The 20,908-nt window shown below is 39.4% G+C and overlaps 1 protein-coding gene across 1 annotated transcript; it reads right to left on the reverse strand.

The window, feature by feature from the left end:
• Positions 1-1,390: 1,390 nt before the first annotated feature.
• Positions 1,391-20,908, reverse strand: pik3c3 (phosphatidylinositol 3-kinase, catalytic subunit type 3). Its single transcript, XM_066681378.1, has 25 exons — positions 20,473-20,908; positions 18,803-18,991; positions 17,580-17,723; positions 17,253-17,382; positions 14,878-14,964; positions 14,619-14,714; positions 14,168-14,239; positions 13,956-14,060; positions 12,504-12,596; positions 10,696-10,881; positions 9,550-9,692; positions 8,751-8,829; positions 7,792-7,859; positions 7,568-7,673; positions 7,307-7,423; positions 6,380-6,511; positions 6,054-6,182; positions 5,115-5,184; positions 4,949-5,013; positions 3,942-4,026; positions 3,735-3,809; positions 3,467-3,635; positions 2,765-2,855; positions 1,963-2,088; positions 1,391-1,621 (listed from the first exon to the last, which is right to left on the reverse strand). The coding sequence occupies exons 1-25, from the start codon at positions 20,535-20,537 to the stop codon at positions 1,607-1,609; spliced, it is 2,637 nt and encodes an 878-aa protein (XP_066537475.1). The 5' UTR covers positions 20,538-20,908; the 3' UTR covers positions 1,391-1,606.

Consider the following 20,908-nt stretch of genomic DNA (forward strand, 5'->3'; position numbering starts at 1 on the left):
CGTGTGGGGTGGGGGGATATCCTGGACCTGGAAGCTTTAAACTACAAGCGCAGCTACTTAGTTTCTTTTTAAAACACAGATGCCTACAGGTAACTCGTGTCTGTGGGTGTTGACAATATTTGATTTTTAATGTACTACTAATGTATTATAAATTGAGAAATTAGTATAAAATAGAGCAGAACTCCCCCTCAGTAAGATGTTAATCATTTACTAATCCAGCAACAGGGAAATTTACAATGGAGAAAATCGGTTTCCTACATAGTGGAATATATTCAGCTACACATTTCTGTTCATATACAGCACAGTAGGTAGCCATTTGTTACCTTGTGTTTTTGGTTAAAGTGAGTAATAAAGGTCAGTAATAAACTTGTGCCTTTAATGAGTTTCATTTGTGAACTGACTCAGCTGATGATTCACTCTCACCTCAAAGCTACATGAACCTTGTGAGAACATTCAAGTAACCGCTCTAATTGCTGAACAGTTGACTTGGTTCAGCTAGACACCTCTATCTCTCCACCTCTTTATTGCCTGGATCAGTCACATTATAAAAATCCTGAGCAGTTAAGTGAATAGAATTGAGCATCTTGTAAAAATAGCACTTGTCAAAGTGTGGGATATATTTTGCAGCAAGTGAACAGTTGGTGTTGGTGCGTTCAAAGCAGAAACGGATAAACTAGCGTAAGAATCGGAATGTCTTTGACAAGGGCCAATTTGTAATGGCTAAGTGACTGGACGTGGCGCTTCCCCAAATGCATAGACCTTCTTGGGGGTTTGCTGTGGCTAGAAAGCATTATTAACCATTATCCAAAAGAGGACTACCAGTGAACTAGCGAGTGTGTGTCTTGGGCACCCATGGTGACTATTGTACGAGACGTGCGAATGCTAACCCATCTGGCATATAGCTACATTCCAACAACGTTTCAGCATCTAGTTTCTTGCCCATGTAGAAGAGTCCCGGTAAACATGGAATCTCCCTGGACGTTCAAAATAGGTCTAAAAGTAGTCAATGGACGTCCAAAATCCATCTTAATAAGTTGGTTATCAAGCGGTGACCAATCGATAACGTCAGTGGACGTCCAAAACGCGTCTTTTCAGCTTTCATTTTCAACCTTAAGAGAACGTTGATTAGACGGCAGTCATTACGTTATTTCAACGTTGAATCAACGGCTAATTGTTTACTGGTGTAGACACTAATTAAAACCTAAACTAACCACAAACCATTATAATGCATCTTGAAGGGGGCAATTGTTTTTTACTGCAACAAATTTGAATCTTTTGCTGCCATTTTATAGCAACAATATGTGAAGGAACCAAAAATAATACTGCGTATTTTAGTAGAAATACAAAAGAATAAAATCAGACGTTTTAGTGAAATCTCCAAGTTAATAGCTATATTTGACCATGACATTTGTACATAAACAATGCATTATCATTTTAGATATTTATAATATTTACAGACATTATCCAGACCAAGGCCTTTCCAGTGGAGAGGGGGAAAAAAAAGCTAGCGACCTTTGTTCTTGGCACCTTCTGTCCCTTCACTCGCATTTGATCTGTCTTGCTTACATTATTATGGCAACTTCTGAATTTCGGCCACTTGCACACCTCACCTGCGCCAGTACTGTATGGGGAGAGTAAAACAGGTGAATAAACTGAGGCAACATGACACATTCCTTAGCAAGAATAAGACTGAACCATGCAATTCTATATTGTGCTGTACAACAAAGACTTTTCCAAAACAACTATTAAGTTTAATATCTCACTGACAGGACGTTTAAAGACTTTGGCTTGGTCATGTATATATCTCACTGAAATACTACTTTATTGCCAGGTGCATAGCAGTGGTGTATGAGTGAGAACTTAGAATGGAATTCAGTTCAGAGATTGGTTTAAACAGAACAAATAAAGTTGAGTGTTTTCCTTCCTCCTCTGATCACACCAAACCCCTTGTCTCACACGTACCTGAGCAAATTTGTGTATCTGTTCCACCACAGCAGCGAACAGAGCTCCCACACTTTCATCGATTAGACTCTGCATGTAATGCACAGCCTCCTCATCTGACAGGTCCAATCTGAACTTATCCTGCACCTGGAAGGAATGGAATTGAAAAGTAAATACAGGGGAACCTCGGCTTACGAGGTTGATCCGTTCCTACGTCGCGTCGTAAACCGATTTTCGGTGTAAGTCGGAACAAACGTACACACTGTACGTAAATAACATACTGTAAGCACTTATCCTATCCTAACACCTATCGTCCTCGGTCCCGAGCCGCGTAACCGTGTATTCTTCCGCCGCGCCGCGCACACCAAACACGAAGTTCACGTTACGACGTTTACGACGCAAAACCACTTAAGTCGAAACAAGGCTTTAGACAGTAAATGGGAGATGTGTCGTAACTCGGGACTGACGTAACCCGATGACCTCCTGTATCTGGTGATCTGAATGTGTGAGTGTGTGTTGCCCTGTGAAAGACTGGCGCCCCCTCCAGGGTGTGTTCCTGCCAGGCTCCGGACCCACCGTGACCCTGAATTGGATAAGTGCTTACAGACATTGAATGAATATCTGCGGATCTGTTGAAAAAAATGTAATCACCAAAACAGTGTATGTTTCATATAGTTTCACATAAACACAAACTCATTTATTCAATTACTTATTTTTATTATTTCTGAGAGCAATGTTTTGTTGCTCTTACAGTTGCAAAATAATGACATTTTCTTTCCCCAGAACAGAAATAAACTGAAACACTGGACAAAATTGCACATACCTTTTTAACTGTTTTGTCGGGCTCAAGAGCAATGTCAGGAATATTGGCATCCACCATGAGGGAGAAGAGATTCAGAATGAGGTTGGAATATCTAGAAGAAGAAAACACCACATACTTTCACTGAATAGTAGGTATGCCATAGCTAAAAACCTTTTGTTCTCATTACTTCAGGTAAAAAGCAACACTGTGGAATGATATCCTGTGATTTTTTTGCGCTTTATCAGCAACATTCTGTGCTTCAAAACAGTGGTTTTGTACGCTTAATTAGGCTTGTAGTCACAGTTATGAATAAGTTATGGTTAGACATAATGCCAGGGTTTAAGACAGAGACCTGTACTTTTTTAAACACATTTTAACATTATGATGCACAAATATGGAAATGTGAGTAGATGAAAATATCATGTTTGTATTGTACATATGGTAAAATGTACCTATGAAATAATGAACACAGAACAGAGACACTCCAGGATTATCATTAACAGACAAAGTTAACATCTATTTACAGACGATTAGAAACATAAACTGAATACAATGTATTTTAGCACAGTACCCCAGCGTCTCATACATATTCTGCTATATTTGAGTACACGAATAAATAACTTTTTACAGGTTTGAAATATCAATCAAGCTTTAATATGTTGATACAGATGAAGATCCAACTATTTATAATGTCTATTGATGCCAAATGTAATTATAAGTTACCTGCGCAGGTGGAGAAAGGCAGTGTAACACTGTTTTCTGAATTCTTGGTATTGTTCACTCTGCATGCCTCCCATGCCCTCCACCATTTCCTTACTTAGCTTCATTGGTGGAGGCAGCGGTTTGGGGTCCCGCCCCAGAATGTAGCCAAAATCAATATGGAACAGCTTCCCTGCAGGAGCGAGGAAAGGCTGAGTCATCTACACATGCAGTGCTTTATACACATTTTGGCACTATATTACACTATTAAGAAGAGGGTACAAATAACTACCAGTTTTAGTAAGAAGCAGATTGTCCAGGTGTCTGTCCCCAACACCAAGGATATAGGTGATCACACAGTAGCCAGCTGCAATACACACAAAGTACAAGCATAAAAAAACGTACACCCACAGAGGAAAGAAAACCCATCCAGAGATTTACAATATGCATTTCCCTTCATAGAAAACATATAGCTGGCTTAGAGAGGGGTCTATCTCACCGCAGCTCTTGACGTAGGTATCCATCACCTCAGAGCTGATACCATAAGGTCCTTTATCGCTAGGAGCATGCTTCCTGAAGAAACTCTGAAGAGTGGAAACAGGGGTCAGCTGTTAACAGACTCAATTTTTAGACAATATAGGGAAAGAAAATAATTCCACCACCTCTCCTTAACTGCAGGATTGGGACAAGACAACTTCTTACTCAAAACCGCAGTCAGCTAGACGACCGGATGCTATTTAAAATGGGCAACTGATTCTTCCATTCAATCCTTCTTAGCTTTTTGTCGTTCCTACCGTACCAATTCGCTAACCGTGACATGATCAGTAACATCCAAAGCTTCATTTACTGCACACCCACATTACTGAACTTCAGCAAAGGTTCATCTGAAGACGATGTTTCCACAAAGTGTTAGTCAAATAGTGCTTTCAAAGCGGGCAATTCTTGAAACCTACCCGCTCTGGTTTGAGAGTGTGGTTTTACACACAGCAGTGGAACACATTTCATCTTGTTTTGATTGAGTTTTGATTTTAACAGGAAAAAATTCCCTTAAAAATAATAATAATAGTTTGTATAAACTTGGCACTGTTCTCATCTAGTGGCTGTATTAGTCAAGTCTGTAAGTAATTACATAATGAAGGGCTTCTTTCCTGTTCCGCTCTCCAGTGTAATTCAGATTTTTCTCAACCCTGGACCTGGAGGCACACTGACCTGCACATTTAATGCTTTCTCTTCTCCCAACACCACATATTTAATTTATTATCAAGCTTTTTCAGATATGCAGGGTGTATGTTAAAGCAGGGAAACCTCTAAAATGTACAAGGCAGTGTGCCTCCAGGACCAGGGTTCAGAAACACCTGTGCATTTGAAATAAAAATAGAATCAGGTTTAAGAGCTCACTAGCACAGGAAAGTCATATAGAAATGACAGCCTTGTTTTACATCGCCCCTGTCGAGTTACTCACAAACTACACTCTATTAGTCGTCAAAATGCATTCATATGTCACACCTGAATATTGCCTTCGGTTGCAAGAACTTCTGCCACAGGAACCGACTGCACAAACTGCATAAAACCTGAAAAGGCAAACAGAAACAAGGAGGATGTATGGATTAATAAATGTATGTTGCACTCTCGCATCCAGGTTAAACTAAAGAGACTGGAGTCCAAGACTGACCATGTTTAGTGCTTGTGGCCAACACTTTGTATGGCGTTAACTTCAGGTCTAGATTCTCTTTCCTTAGCAGCTGTGGACAACAAAAGATTTTGAGGCATACAGCAAATACAGCACACCTACAAAATATGTGACTACCTCTCTATTGACTTAGTGTTTTTCTATTCTTCCAAGAAAATAATTGCACAGAATATATTTGTGATTAACTTAAGCAATCATTATTAATATTGAGGAAGGTAAAACATATGGAGTTTATTCATGGCTGGAAAATACACTGATACTCCCCATAAAACATGATATATTTTTTTTTGTCTGTAAACCATTTTCTAAAATTAATTAATTAATTAATTAATTATCTGTAACCACTTATCCAGTTCAGGGTCGCGGTGGGTCCAGAGCCTACCTGAAATCACCCTGAAGGGGGCCAGTCCTTCACAGGGCAACACACACACTCACACCTACGGACACTTTTGAGTCGCCAATCCACCTACCAACGTGTTTTTGGACTGTGGGAGGAAACCCCACGCAGACACAGGGAGAACACACCACACTCCTCACAGACAGTCATCCGGAGGAAACCCATGCAGACACAGGGAGAACACAGCACACTCCTCACAGTCAGTCACCCGGAGGAAACCCACGCAGACACAGGGAGAACACACCACACTCCTCACAGACAGTCACCCGGAGGAAACCCACGCAGACACAGGGAGAACACACCACACTCCTCACAGACAGTCACCCAGAGGAAACCCACGCAGACACAGGGAGAACACACCACACTCCTCACAGACCCTTCTAAAATTAATATTATTAGCTATTTCTATTGCAGGTATACTAAACAAGTTTTCAACTAAGAACACAAAGTTAACCACCAAAAGGCACAAAGACCTACATGTGAATGTTTGTGTCCATCTATGTGTGTATATAATGGTGTCAGACCTTGTCCATCAATGAGATGATCTGTAGTATAAGCTGATCTTGTCGAAGGTCGTCTCCATGTTTAAAGATAACAGGATACTGCTCACCATCTTCAGTCTTAAAGATAAGCTTAGCTGGCATCAGAGCACTCTGGGTGATGGAGTCAATAAAAGAAGAGTGAGAGAGACAGACATAGAGAAGGTTTATATAAAAAAAACATTCAAAGTCAAGGCTGTCAGCTTTTCCCAAATAGTGGCAGCACAAATCAAACCACAGGAGACCATGAAATAAAGGAACAGAAGGATGGTCTGATTAAAAAAGTAAGGAAATATATGATAAATCTCTACCTTGAAAAGTGTGGCGGTGTCTGGTATGATTCCTCTGATGCGAACCTGAGGCTCCAGTGGGAGAGGAATAGGCTCAATCTCAGAAAGACTCACCTTTTCATTATCGGCCAACAGAGCCTGCAACCTCTCCGTCTGCAAGGAAATACACACTTGTGAAATACAAAAACGTATAATTGAGTTGAAATAAAATAAAAAAAGATAATGTAGATTGAAAAGTTTCAAGACAATATAGACAGATATGTCTTTATTGGAGCATTCCTATTGGCTGCTTATAATGTAATACACTAAAGAAAGCCATAGAACTGGCTTGTGATTCACATATTCACCCACACAAAATGTCCCTCAAGGTGTCCTATTCAATAATGCAGTGTCCTTCTTTTTTGTTACGACATGTGTTTAAGATACCCATATATGTGGCAATGTGCTCCATGTGTATGATATGTTAGGATCTGTAAAGGCCTATTCACACCAAGTCTGAAAAAACCCCACACATCACATTTTGAAAACAAACACACATTTTAACAGTGTCCTTCACACCAAGTCTGAAACTGGCAAAGTGCGACAATTTGTCAAATTTTTAATTAGAACCTTTTTAATTTTCTGCGTTTAACGGATGCGTTAAAAATCAGGCTGACCAATCAGAGCGCTGTTGTCATGGTTACAGACCAAGCAAATTAGCAGGAAGGCTAATTCCTGTGATTGCAGAGCGCTGAGACGGAAAACATGTCGGACTTGGCATGAAGGTTCCACTACGATAAAAATCGCATTCGTATTTATGTGCGAAAAAAAAATCATACTCGGTGTGAAGGCTTTATGCCTGAACCTTAACTTCAACCAAAACCAAAAACACTGTTTTAGTTTGTCTACAACAGTTCTAAAAATTCTGTTATATCCAGAGTTAGTGAGGTTTATGTGTGTGATATTTACCTTTTTCTTGCGATTGCCACTCTCTCTCTGAACAGCCTTCATGAGCTGTACAAGCCTGTCCACAAACGTCTGCTGTGCTGCCAACAGAGAGCGCATCACTCTCACATTCTTATCCCCCTGAGAGAGAAAGAGAAACACATCAATTTTCATCAAGTTCTATGATTTTTACCTAGGGAAATAGATAACAAGAAATATGTGATTTAATACATAATTGCAGTTCAACCCAGTTCATTCACACGTGTGTATTAGTGTGTATCTAACCTTGAGTAGAGCCTGACTGAATCTCCTCATCACATTCAGATACATGTCATGTGTTTTTGGGTCTCTCTGCTGTGTGTCCTGGTCTTCACACTCCACAATTACATACCTTTTAAAGAACAAACACACACAGACACACATATGGTTTGTCAAGCAAGAAGCACACTTTGTGTGTCATTTGTGCAAGCACAAGTGGAAAATTATTGATTGTGGATGAGTATGTTTACCAGTATAAGTAGTTGGCTAGCGTTGAGTTCTTACAGGCACGTGATATAAGAAAGGTACATAGATCCTGCTGCAGAATACACATCATATATACACACAGTTACCAACCATCACCATCATCCCTCTATTCTTCTAAAACACACATGCCTCATTTCTACAATGATTGTATGCACATGTACCTTAAAATGATCAAGTGAAAAGGTGTAACATCAGTGTTGTGATTTACAAACTATAGACATGAGGAGTTAATGTGATGAAAACAATAAAAACAGGTTGCCAGAGTAATTAAGCACATGTGCAATATATGAACACTAAAGTTTTATATACAGGGTGGGCCATTTATAAGGATACACCTTAATAAAATGGGAATGGTTGGTGATATTAACTTCCTGTTTGTGGCACATTAGTATATGGGAGGGGGGAAACTTTTCAAGATGGGTGGTGACCATGGCGGCCATTTTGAAGTCGGGTGTTTTGGATCCAACGTTTGTTTTTTCAATGGGAAGAGGGTCATGTGACACATCAAACTTATTGGGAATTTCACAAGAAAAACAATGGTGTGCTTGTTCTTTATTCTTTCATGAGTTATTTACAAGTTTCTGACCACTTATAAAATGTGTTCAAAGTGCTGCCCATTGTGTTGGATTGTCAATGCAACCCTCTTCTTCCACTCTTCACACACTGATAGCAACACCGCAGGAGAAATGCTAGCACAGGCTTCCAGTATCCGTAGTTGGCCGACTTCAAAATGGCCGCCATGGTCACCACTCATCTTAAAAAGTTTCCCTCCTCCCATATACTAATGTGCCACAAACAGGAAGTTAATATCACCAACCATTCCCATTTTATTAAGGTTTATCCATATAAATAGCCCACCCTGTATAATTGAAATGCTAACTGTAAGACAAATTAAATGTAAAAATTACAGTACATTTTATAAAACAAGCCCCAGATATCTCACCTCCAGATTCTCTCCATCGGTGCTCTCTTTTCCTTTCTGTGTGCTGGGGGCTGTCATAGCAGCTGATGATATCTGAGAACTGATCCAACATAATTTCCTTAATTCCATAGTTCCACATACACAGATCAATCATAACTTTATGTCCACCTCCTTCTTTCTAAACTCACGATCCATTCTCTCAGCTCCACTTTGTAGTTTTACAATTACAGAGTGGAGTACATTTGTTGCTCTGTATTCTTTGTTTGCCCCCTTTCAATGGTCTGTTCTTCAACAATCAGGACCACCACAGTGCAGGTATGATGGAGCTAAGAGAATGGACTGGGAGTATAGAAACAAATAGGTGGTCATAATGTTTTCGATTTGTGTTACATTTCTGGATTTAAATCTCATACAGATCTCCAAAAACTGTAGCCAAAATCATCTAATGTCTGAATTCTGCCAGTGTTTGATCATAAGCTAAAAGCAAGTCTATTTGACCCAACAATTCAAAAATCATTTGATGCATTTAGGCATTCAAAAATCAGTGTGGGAATGCCTGATTGCACTGATGCTGCAAGGTAAATATAGCTATCCAGTGAAGCAAACTTCAGACAGAAAACATGTCTTTTGACTATATTGGAATATACTGTTGCTGTGGGAAGTTTTATCTCCATTTTTGAAATTTTATTTTTTGAAAATGCCATATACACCATATATATTTTATCAAAAATTATTGACAAGTGCACCACTAGAAATGAATAAGAACCATTTTACTTTAACTTACATTAAAGTACATTGACAGAGCTTTTTAGTGCCTTACCTGTCCACATCACCAAGAGAAGAGCTCTCAGCTAGGCCTCCCTGGCTGTCCCTCTTAGTGCCAGGTTCCAGACCACCCTGGATATCATTAAAATTCTCATACTTCAGAGCCTGAACCAGCTGCAGCAGGTACATTAACAGATCCTACACAGGGAGACAATAATTTAAACGGTGACTGTAGAATTGTGAGATCAGCCTTGACATGAAATTTATTCATGGGTTGGGGCCATGTGATTTTTTTTTGGCATGGGTGCCATATTGGAGACCAGCTGTGTAAACAGATGGGAATGATGGATATATTTATCTCATACACAGCTCCTCTCCCTGTGCTGGAGAGAGAGTTACAGTAGGCAGAAGCACAGAGGCCCACAGGATTCCACAGTGTCGCACAATGAGGAGAAAAATTATTTTATTTTTAAAATTATTTTATTTTATAAATTATTATATTCTATTAGCCATATTAGCATTTTTGTCATAGGGACTAATTGAACACTGTTAGCGCGTTAGTTGCCAATGCATTTTTCTGCTCTTTTAATCAAATCTGATTAATTTATTCATACACAGATTATATACAAGCTTCAGTGATCGTTTTATTTAACAAGGGTTTTGTTTTAGTGTATAGGAAGCTACAGATACAAAACAAGTATTATTCTGTCTAATACTTTTCCCCTGTTTACAGGGTAAATAAACTGATCCTGCTATCCCTACACTCAGAGTGAAACTTGGAGGATAATGTTTTATCATGACGGTCTGTGGCCAATCCAATGTCTCCCTACACCCACTATGTATGGAGTATTATGCTATTTAATTTGAAGCCTGAGCTCTTCTATATTGACTGACAGAGACCAACAGGACTCTGTTTACAAACGTGGCATGGATAAATAGATCAGGGATGCATACTTATATGTCTTTAACAGTTCTTTTAAGAATGTTGAAAGAAACAATAAAACAGTTAGTTGTGTCTGAGTAATGAGTAAGTACTCAATATGGCGGCTACTACCCACAGTCATGCCACCCGCAACCCATGGATTTTTGAGTGCGACTAAAATAACTGATGATAAATGCAAACATTATGTATGTAACATGTTATAAAGCATTATTTTATGAACAGAAAATCAAACAGATGAAGTCCACATGAGATTTTCACCTCATCATCGGCCTGCTGCAGACGAGCCACAGCGTAGCGTCTGACGGTGGGGTTGGTGAATTGGGAGGAAAGTAGCTCCAGAGAGTCTTCCACATCCATGGGCCTCCACTTCCCCAACAGTTCCAGAGCCTGCTTTGCTTCCTGTGGTAATGCCCAGTTCACACACTTCAGGAACTTAGTCAGGGCCTGAAACATTCAAAGGTTTGCATTGGAGGAGAGAATGAATGTATTATTCATTAGGAAAAAAAGGTGACTCTTTCCAACTAAGTGAAACCAGATATGTATGTATGGATGGATAGAAGGACAGCTGGAAGAAGCAGAATAAAGTCTGTCTAAAACAGAAACGACACACCAGGGTAGGGATGGGCGATATGGCCTTAATATAATATCACAATATTTGAAGGTATTTTCACGATAACGATGTCTTTGGCGATATGAGGAAACAATAAAAAATACTTTGATTAATTTTAAGAACACACTACTACAACAAAAAAAGTGTTATTTTATTATTAATTATATTAAATATATATAGTATATATTAAAAGTATTAAATGGCTTTATTTATTAAATCACTGTGTCTAATTCATGTAAAGAATGTATGCCATATTATGGCTAATTGCATGAAGTCGTTAGGTAAACATGTTAGAATATCACGCTATTGACTTTTTAAAATCGTTTTAAAAATGATGACAATATTATTGCAAACGATACGATATGGCACAGACCTACACCAAGGGTCTTCAAACTACGGGCCACTGGCCATATACAGCCCCTGCTTTCACTTGCCTGGCCCCTTTAACTACAGCAGCAAAGCATGTTGTCTGGCCAAGGGCATAGATTTGGGTTTGCCACCAACTACGATGGGCCACTTCAAACCACTTCTTTTGGAGTTTTAATATCTGCACTTTTCAGCGAGAAGTTTTCCCTGTGCACTCACACACGTGTGTACTGTAAAACTCAATGTAGATGGGTAAAGCCATCCCGTACTCCACAGTGACTTTACATGGATCATTTACATGGGATCATGTTACCATATAGACAGCACTCTAAGATTTCCTAGATCAGATAAACTATGCACCTCAAGGTTTTAGCACACGCATATCCTTGATCTGATCTTGTTTATCTTCAAACAGGACTAGAGAACAGCAAACAATTAGTACTATGCTATACTACAAAAAGGTGATAAGGCATTATGTGCAGTTTAGAGTCATAAAAACATTTGAAAGTATAGTATATATACCACAAACTCCATGTTATATGAAACCTGCGAAAAACTGAATGTTACATCACATAAATTCATCCCTTGTAGGTTTATTAACAAACTGCTTAGCAATTTGTATTTAGAAAAAAACTGATTACAGAATGACTTGTCCTGTGTTTGAGAAACCAACCACAATATATTAATAATCATCATTATTTGCACTTCATAGTATAGGAGGGAACGATTCATTGTTGTTCAACTAAGCCAGGGGTCGACAACCTTTACCACTCAAAGAGCCGTTTGGACCCGTTTCACACAGTAAAGAAAACACTGGGAGCCACAAAACCCTTTTGAAATTTTAAATGAAATAACACTGAAATAACAGGGTTTTTTACCTTTGTGCTCTGTATAAACAAACTACACTGTGTTACATTTATGAAATCAATGAACGACTGCAGAGAAAATGAAATAACATTTCTGCAGGCAACAAAACATTTTTAACTCTGAAAAAAAGACGTTGTGTTGACGGTTAAGTAAAATACTCAATGTCTATTTGAGTCCCTGTAGTAATGAAAAAAAAAAACACTGACATTAATGCTGCACAAACCTTTTCCTGAGTAGTGAGGTAATATCTGAACTTCCACACAAGATCCTGTTCCTCTGAGCTCAGCTGCTTGGTTGGTGGGTAGCTGACAATGATCTGTGGACATAAAAACATTTTATAGAAAAAAAATAAGCTCATAGAAATTAGGAGCAGTAAGAAACTAAAATACTTGGCTATAGACCCTCAGTAACGTTTACCAAATTCAACAACTATGTTAATATAAGTCTAGTCAAATCTAGTCTAGTACTGTTTTCAAGATATTTGGATTTATTTCTTACATACAGTAAAAAGACAAACATTAGCAAACAAGTTCATATACACCAAAAACAAACAGTATACAGCAAAGAACTAAGGACCCTGCTTTGCTCTCTTATTTAACAATAAAATTGCACCAAGAATAAAATAATTCTTAAATCTATTGCAGCGTATTTTCAGAAGACTATAACGTCAACCTGATGGAAGAAGTTGAAACTCCCCCTTCAAGGGATGATCACAATAATTAACTCAGCTTTGTTCAATATATATATATTGAACAAAAGGTCAGTGTGTATGAAATTTGGAAGACATGTTCTTCTGAGATTCCACATCTATTACAAACAATGGAAAGTAATAAAGCTCTGCCCATGATTTAGGATCTACTGGCTCCATCAGGAGCTTAGTGTTCAGTGTCTGATAACTACCACTTACAATATAGACAGTAATATCAGCCTTGTGAGATCAGCCTTGACATGAAATTTATTCATGGGTTGGGGCCATGTGACTTTTGGCATGGGTGCCATATTGGAGACCAGTTGTCTGATTTTGTATTGTAAACAGATGGGACTGATGGATATATTTATCTTAAACACAGCTCCTCTCCCTGTGTGCTTCTGCCTACTTTAACTCTCTCTCCAGCAGAGGCCCACAGGATTCCACAGTGTCGCACAATGAGGAGAAAAATGGCATTATATGCTATTAGCCATATTAGCATTTTTGTCATAGGGACTAATTGAACACTGTTAGCGCGTTAGTCGCCAATGCATTTTTCTGCTCTTTTAATCAAATCTGATTAATTTACAATATAGACAGTAATATCATAATCAAACAGTTATGACATTCCACAGAAATTAACATTTATATCAAATGCAAACAAATACTGAAAAAGGCTGTTTTTGAAGTTGCAAACTATCACCCACTCAAATTATAGAAGAAAGAAATCAGTACACACACACACACACACACACACATTATATATATATATATATATATATATATATAAACCAATATCCTGTGCTTTTCTCACATTTCAGTTATTTAATGTTATTCAAGTTTTCAAATCTTAATTAAAAATTTAATAGAAATATAACTATGCATTAATCTGTGCACTTCAGACCTATGTATTTCACCAGCAGCATATGACTTCAATGTGTTGAGTTTACATGTACACCAATCACTCAAGGGCTTACTCTCACTCACATTGAGCTGGTCTCTTGTGGCAGCATTCGGCTTCAAGTCGTGATCAGACGGTCCACTCCGCAGACTTCGGGCCAGCTTGTGATGTTTGCTCTCCACCAGATTCTCCTACAGTACAGACATCACAAGATCAGCATATCCCAAACGAATGCCCGATGAACACATTACGTTTTCAACTGTACATCCAGTTTTAAAGAGCTCTATACTCGACTCACCATGCACATTTGTGGATCAGGGACTTTAACAATCTCTGAACTGGTCAGCAAAGGGGAGGATTCATCCCCATCCTGTAGAAACAAGATCAATTACATGTGACTTTGAAAACCCTGGTCAAAGTCCTTATAGGTAAGTCTGTTCACTCAATAGTCGCCCAGGCAACAGCCCCAGGAAGTGATTTACAGACATGCAAAAGTAGGTTGTACTTGGAGAAGCATCTATATAAAATAATTTGATGTTTGTCACCAAAACTATTTAAAAACGTATAAACTAGGTGTTGGATAAATCCATGTACTGTGTCTTGGGAAACTAAAACACATATGAGACAAGGGGAATATTGCATTGCCTTTATATTTTCACTGAAAATGTACAATGGGACAAATATGGCATGAATATTTTACTTGTGTTTTAAGAATGAACTGTTTGACAGTTATCTTATAGGGGACATACCTTTTCATAGTAAACAATACTGTATTCTCTCTCTCCGCTCCTGACTCGAGGGAATTCTACCATGAGGTACATGAAGTTGGAACTACGTTTCTCACTCTGAAAAGAGAAACACAGCATATTTGAGTTAACACAGGTTTGGCTGTTAACATATCACTGACCCTCCTTTCAGCCCAGGTAACTGGCTCTGATGCCAGGCTTTCATGTGTTCTAAAATTAACCTCATGATATTTCAAACATTACTTCTTCGATTGCATCTCACCTCATTAATCATCTCAATTTCTCTGAAGGTCAAGCGGTCCAACCAGTCCACCTTCACCATGTGTCCCTGTCGATGAGCTTTTGTCAGCTAGAGAGAGACATTGGAGGGGAGGGGGGGGACACAAATTAGTGATGGACAAAGAAGTTCAAACTTTAACCGTGGAAGAAGCCTGTTGTGTAAACAGAGCAATTCATTGTGCCAACAAAACACAGCGTCACACATGCATTCAAACTTTTAAGTCAATCAAATCACTCAGTGAGCGGCTCACACGTCTCCTACTAGAGCACGGTTAGTAAGATTCCACATTTGTTAAAGTACAAAAGTCAAAGAGGCAAAGAATGGAGGTGGTCAAATTGTTAAGTGGCTTTGAACAATACTCGTATAAATTAATCTGATATTTTAATTATTTCATGAAAATTTCATATTTGGAAAAAATTAATCCTTTTTAAAAATTAGTTTTTCTTGGATAAACTACACCCAAATAGAGGTAATTATGCTCCTGAAAACAGATAGTTTTAGAAGAGGGATTAAATATGTAGTTCAGGACTGAGGTTAATTCAGTACATTTTATTGCAGTTGGGATATATATCTTGTCAAATCAAAAAAACTCAAATTAAACCTCTCATATGATTAAAGTGCACAGTAGGACATCAGCATCAGCATATTTCATTCCTTTTCCCTGCACTTTTGCGCAGCAGGTAGCGTCGCAGTCACACGGCTCCAGGGACCTGGAGGTTGTGGTTTTGATTCCCGCTCCGGGTGACTGTCTGTGAGGAGTGTGGTGTGTTCTCCCTGTGTCTGCGTGGGTTTCCTCCGGGTGACTGTCTGTGAGGAGTGTTGTGTGTTCTCCCTGTGTCTGCGTGGGTTTCCTCCGGGTGACTGTCTGTGAGGAGTGTGGTGTGTTCTCCCTGTGTCTGCGTGGGTTTCCTCCGGGTGACTGTCTGTGAGGAGTGTGGTGTGTTCTCCCTGTGTCTGTGTGGGTTTCCTCCGGGTGCTCCGGTATCCTCCCACAGCCCAAAAACACACATTGGTAGGGGAATTGGTGACTCAAAAGTGTCCGTAGGTGCGAGCGTGTGAGTGAATGTGTGAGTGTGTTTGTTGCCCTGTGAAGGACTGGCGCCCCCTCCAGGGTATATTCCCGCCTTGCGCCCAATGATTCCAGGTAGGCTCTCAACCCACCGTGACCCTGAACTGGATAAGTTCTGTATCAGTATTGACACTGACATATGCATAGGAATACAGTGGACATAGGCACAGAATTTAATTCTACATTAGTTATCATTTTTTAACAAATATACTTGTTCACACTATAGATAATAAACCATGATAATGACTGAAACATATAATATTGCCCACCTATGTTTTCAAATTAAACAATGCAGATAATTGCATGTCTAACTCTCTGGTTTGTTACAGTGATGAAGCTTCAGATGATTCATAGCCACTTTAGACACTTGGTTAACTTTTATTTTATTTACAGTGTGATCATACAAAGAGAAATCCATTCTAAAAGGCAAATCAGTTACAGAAATTGAATCAAATTGCTGTCCACAGGCAAAGTTTCCATATCAAAGAGCAGATATAACCACAATGAATGCATACCGTGGACCGAACATTAAGGAGAGAAGCTTATAAGCTCTCAACCACATCCATTATAGGAATAAACACACTGCTTGACATTCAAACAATCAACCATTCAATCACACATTTAGGGCCTGTCACACCAAGCTGTCAGATGCTGACTACTTAACTAATCCAGGAGTACATGTCAACTGGCCTCACCCTCATTGGCTAGGCAGGAAGGGTCAATTTGAGTGTATATTTTTACAAGAGACTTACAAGAGACAAATATTAGCTGAAAGAAGGGCAATCATTGTTCCACATTTGTCCTGCATTTGAGGGTAGTTCTGTCATCCGTTTGGTGTGCCTGGGCCATCACACAATCACACATTCAGCATTCCTGTCCTGTGTTTACTCTTATACTCACATCACTAAGTAGCTCCAGGTCTGGACCCTGGAACAGATAGCAGTTAAACCATGACCTTTCATATCTCTCTCTCACTCACACTAGATAACTTACATTATCTAAAACTGTGTGAATACAGTCCTTCTCATTGTTCCTCCACTCATTCCTTTCACAGGAGGGATCAATTTTTAAAGATATAGTGCAACATTCCGCCATATTAACACACGTATATGTGTTTCTAGATGTAGCTGACTGGATCATAAACGGCCACAGCAACCTTAGTGTTGAGGTGTAGGAACAATTTTGTGGCTGCAGGTAGGAAGAGTGTGTGGTGGGCCCTATGTGAAGGTCTAGGATATTTTACCTTATTTTATCCTGTGTATGATTATAATTATGTTCCCACTCTAACCTTAGCAAGTCTGCCCATCTGATCCTCAGTCAAAGTGCTGCTGGTTCTGCCCGGCGTACAGGTGGGCTCTCCTCCGTCACCTTCCACCCCTGGCCAGACCTTCAGATCATGCATGCCCTGCCGGAACATTCTGAAATGAAGGACAGGAAGGGAGGCGTTAATAGGCATAAAGAAATACACTTTTTTTCCCTAAAGTTGTGCCCAGGTGCACTACATTGTTCCCTAAAGAAACATAATTTAACTAAATAATTTAAGCCCCTAATGAAAATCATTAGAAATAATCTTTTAGTCATTGCTGTATTACATGTTTGTGTAATGGAATCTCACCCATATTTCCCAAACAGGGTTACAGTGGTGCCTCCTACAGGCGTAGCCCGACCTGGTCCATAAACGTCCCACACAGTCAGAGCTACCTGAGCACTCTGAGGCAGGTCAGGATATTTCACTGGCAACCGTAGCCATTCATTCCAGCTACAAACAAAAAACAAACATGCCACAAGATGAATAAATAAAATAATCAAACATATACATTCATTATAATTTATCTTTTTACTGTTTCACAAATACAAAGTCTATGTGAGGTAAGGGACACCGAGTAACTTGCTTTTAAATAAATAGTGTTTATGCCCTCCTTTTTTGAATCCACTATAATATCTGAAACTGACTAAGAAACCAACCTTAACATTACCATGATAGCTCAGTGAGAAATCATATTTACTAAATATCATTCATTCATTATCTGTAACCCTTATCCAGTTCAGGGTCACGGTGGGTCCAGAGCCTACCTGGAATCATTGGGCACAAGGCGGGAACACACCCTGGAGGGGGCACCAGTTCTTCACAGGGCAACACAGACACACACACATTCACTCACACACTCACACTTATGGACACTTTTGAGTCACCAATCCACCTACCAACATGTGTTTTTGGACTGTGGGAGGAAACCGGAGCATGTCTGCATGGGTTTCCTCCGGGTGACTGTCTGTGAGGACACCACACTCCTCACAGACAGTCACCCGGAAGAAACCCACGCACACACAGGGAGATCACACCACACTCCTCACCGACAGTCACCCGGAGGAAACCCACGCAGACACAGGGTGAACACACCACCCTCCTCACAGACAGTCACCCGGAGCGGGAATCGAACCCACAACCTCCAGGTCCCTGGAACTGTGTGACTGCGACATCTACCTGCTGCGCCACCATGCCGCTACTAAATATCAACCTCACCCAAAATCAGCCAACATATGTTTGTTGCATAAAGTAAAAACATTTTACACTAAACCTATTTGGGCGACCCACTATGTAGCATACACTGGGTCATTTAGGAACTACAAGGCAGTTATTTTCTTTGTCTCAGACACTTACATGTTGCACTTACAAAAATCATAAACAACCATTTAAATTATATATATATATATTGTAAGCTATTTTTTTGCTGCTGTACAAACTACTGCTCCATTAACCTCTGAACAAAATACTGAATATATTCAATTGCTCTACAGCACCCAAAATGGAGGGCCAGACTTCTTTAGTTTACTTACTTCCAGCGGGTACTGAAAGCTTTATAAGATGTACGAACAGGTAAGGCCAGTGGCTTTCCTTCTGCAAACACCTGGCAGGTAACATACAGGTCAGAGCAGTTCTCCTGGTAGAGGCCAGAGAAACGTAGCATTGGGTCATCCAGCAGGGATTTGTAGCTCTTCTGCTCACGCTTGCCCTCCAAACTACCTCTGCAAAAAACAAACAAGTTCTGAGAAGAGGAACATTTCTGAGATATGCATATATCATTTCATAACTCTGTGTCTTCTGGGTCTAAGAGGGAGGGGGGCTCATGTTACAGAGCAACAACACAAGCCTAACAGGTTTACGGATGTGAAGACCTTCCTCTATAAGATTTCTTATTTCTTGCAGCACTGCCAACTTAATTAACTTAAATAATAACTCTTTCCTTCAGACAGTTACTTAATATAAAAACATACCATCTTATTAAAATAATGTCTTGCATCGTTCAAAGTATTAACATTTAGAAATATGACTTATGTTCTTGTAATTAACGTCTCAATTTGACGCCCGTTTTATCAGTAAAACATTGTGGGCATAAACCACTATCAAACCAATATTTCAACTAAAGTTCCCTCAGAACTGCATTAAAAACAAATGCAGATTTGACACCACTTAATGACTTAATTATCATGTGATTCGTAATATTTTCATGTGATGTTTAAACAATTTAACCATTCAAAACAACAGATTCTGAGCACAGCTGATGAATCAGCTTCAGTGTATGAAATTAAGCACCACCTGCACGTGCCTTATTTACATGAGGCATGTCCTAATAGTGACCCAATGACAAGATGGAATTCAGACGCTCGTGAGCCAATGGTTGTGATCATAAGCGGAGCTTAAATGTTGAACACTTAATGACCAAAATTTTAAATAATGGGGGGGAGATGGTATAATGTAAATACACATGCTCAAATTCACATATACTCGTACCAGCTGAGAGTTTGATCACAGACGTATTCCCAAGATGAAACTGATTTTTCATGTGCTAATGTTTAATTGGGATTTGGCCCTACGTTACTTTAATGAATGAAGGTTAAAGCATCCAAATAACTTTCTGGAATGTTTGTGAAATACGTAAAAAATGCAGATAAATTAATAAAAGTAGTAAAAACAATACTTTGTAAAATAATGAACAGAGAAGATACTGCTCTGTGAAGCATTCTGAAATTACTCTTACTTTTTTTCCACTTGGTTGTAATCAACATTATTGAAATAAACACATATCCATTAACAGTGTATTGGTGATGGAACAGCAGTGAGCAGAAGTGTGGATACTCGGCCAAATGACAAGTTCTCTACATTCTCCACAGGGCACAGAAAATCATGGCGTCTTCTGCCACTTTAGTGAACACTTTTCTTCACACTGCACCTGTTTCCTTAGTTGAGGGATCACTAAAATTTAAGATAAAAATTCAGCAACTTAGCAGTGCCTTACACTGTAAAGAAGTGTGCTCTCTGTTGAAGATGCCTTTAATTACTATTTCTAAGTCAACAACACATTACTTTTCAGACTCTTGTCCGCAGGTGTTTAACGGTCAGTTAGAGTTAAGCATTTAACAGACCCACTTCTCTCAGAAAGCTATAACGGCTGTACAGTGAGTCTGACGAATAGCATCAAAACAATGACTCAGGAGGAAACACTTACATCTTCAGCTGAACATTTATGTCCAGGTCGCAGCTGTAAACATAGTTAAACTTGTCAGTGTCCATCTTCGGGTATTTAAAAGCTTCAAAGAAACACTGTGTAAGAAAACCGTGTGGAAATCTAAGATAAAGGAACTTAAACTGATACTGAAGCTGCAGCAGGCCTCACAGCGAGAGAGAGAGAATGTATTGTGTCTCTAAAGAGCTCTTCTGTGAATAAGGGGATGTGCTGACGGAGCCCGAGGATGAGACTCTGGGCTGAAGCGAAGTTACGGAGTAGAGGGAGAAAGTTTAATGCTGCTCTGCGGTTCCATGCTATGCTCCGTTTTTACCGAGCTCAACAGAACTGTTATTAAAAAACAAATCCACACAATCGAGCACAGAGCTTTGCGCCGGCTCTTACAGTTCGGCCCGCCGATCTGATACGATTAGTTCTG

Source organism: Hoplias malabaricus, chromosome 9 (assembly GCF_029633855.1).
Source record: "Hoplias malabaricus isolate fHopMal1 chromosome 9, fHopMal1.hap1, whole genome shotgun sequence".
Taxonomy (NCBI): Eukaryota; Metazoa; Chordata; class Actinopteri; order Characiformes; family Erythrinidae; genus Hoplias; species Hoplias malabaricus.

Bases quoted from the DNA above. Each gene is read 5' to 3' on its own strand.
- pik3c3 (XM_066681378.1), bottom strand. From the start codon at position 20,537: ATGGACACTGACAAGTTTAACTATGTTTACAGCTGCGACCTGGACATA. The intron at 7,424-7,567 runs GTTAGATACACA...TTTCTCTCTCAG, and splicing joins TCAGTCAGGCTCTACTCAAG to GGGGATAAGAATGTGAGAGT. The intron at 6,512-7,306 runs GTAAATATCACA...ATTTCCTTGCAG, and splicing joins GTGGCAATCGCAAGAAAAAG to ACGGAGAGGTTGCAGGCTCT.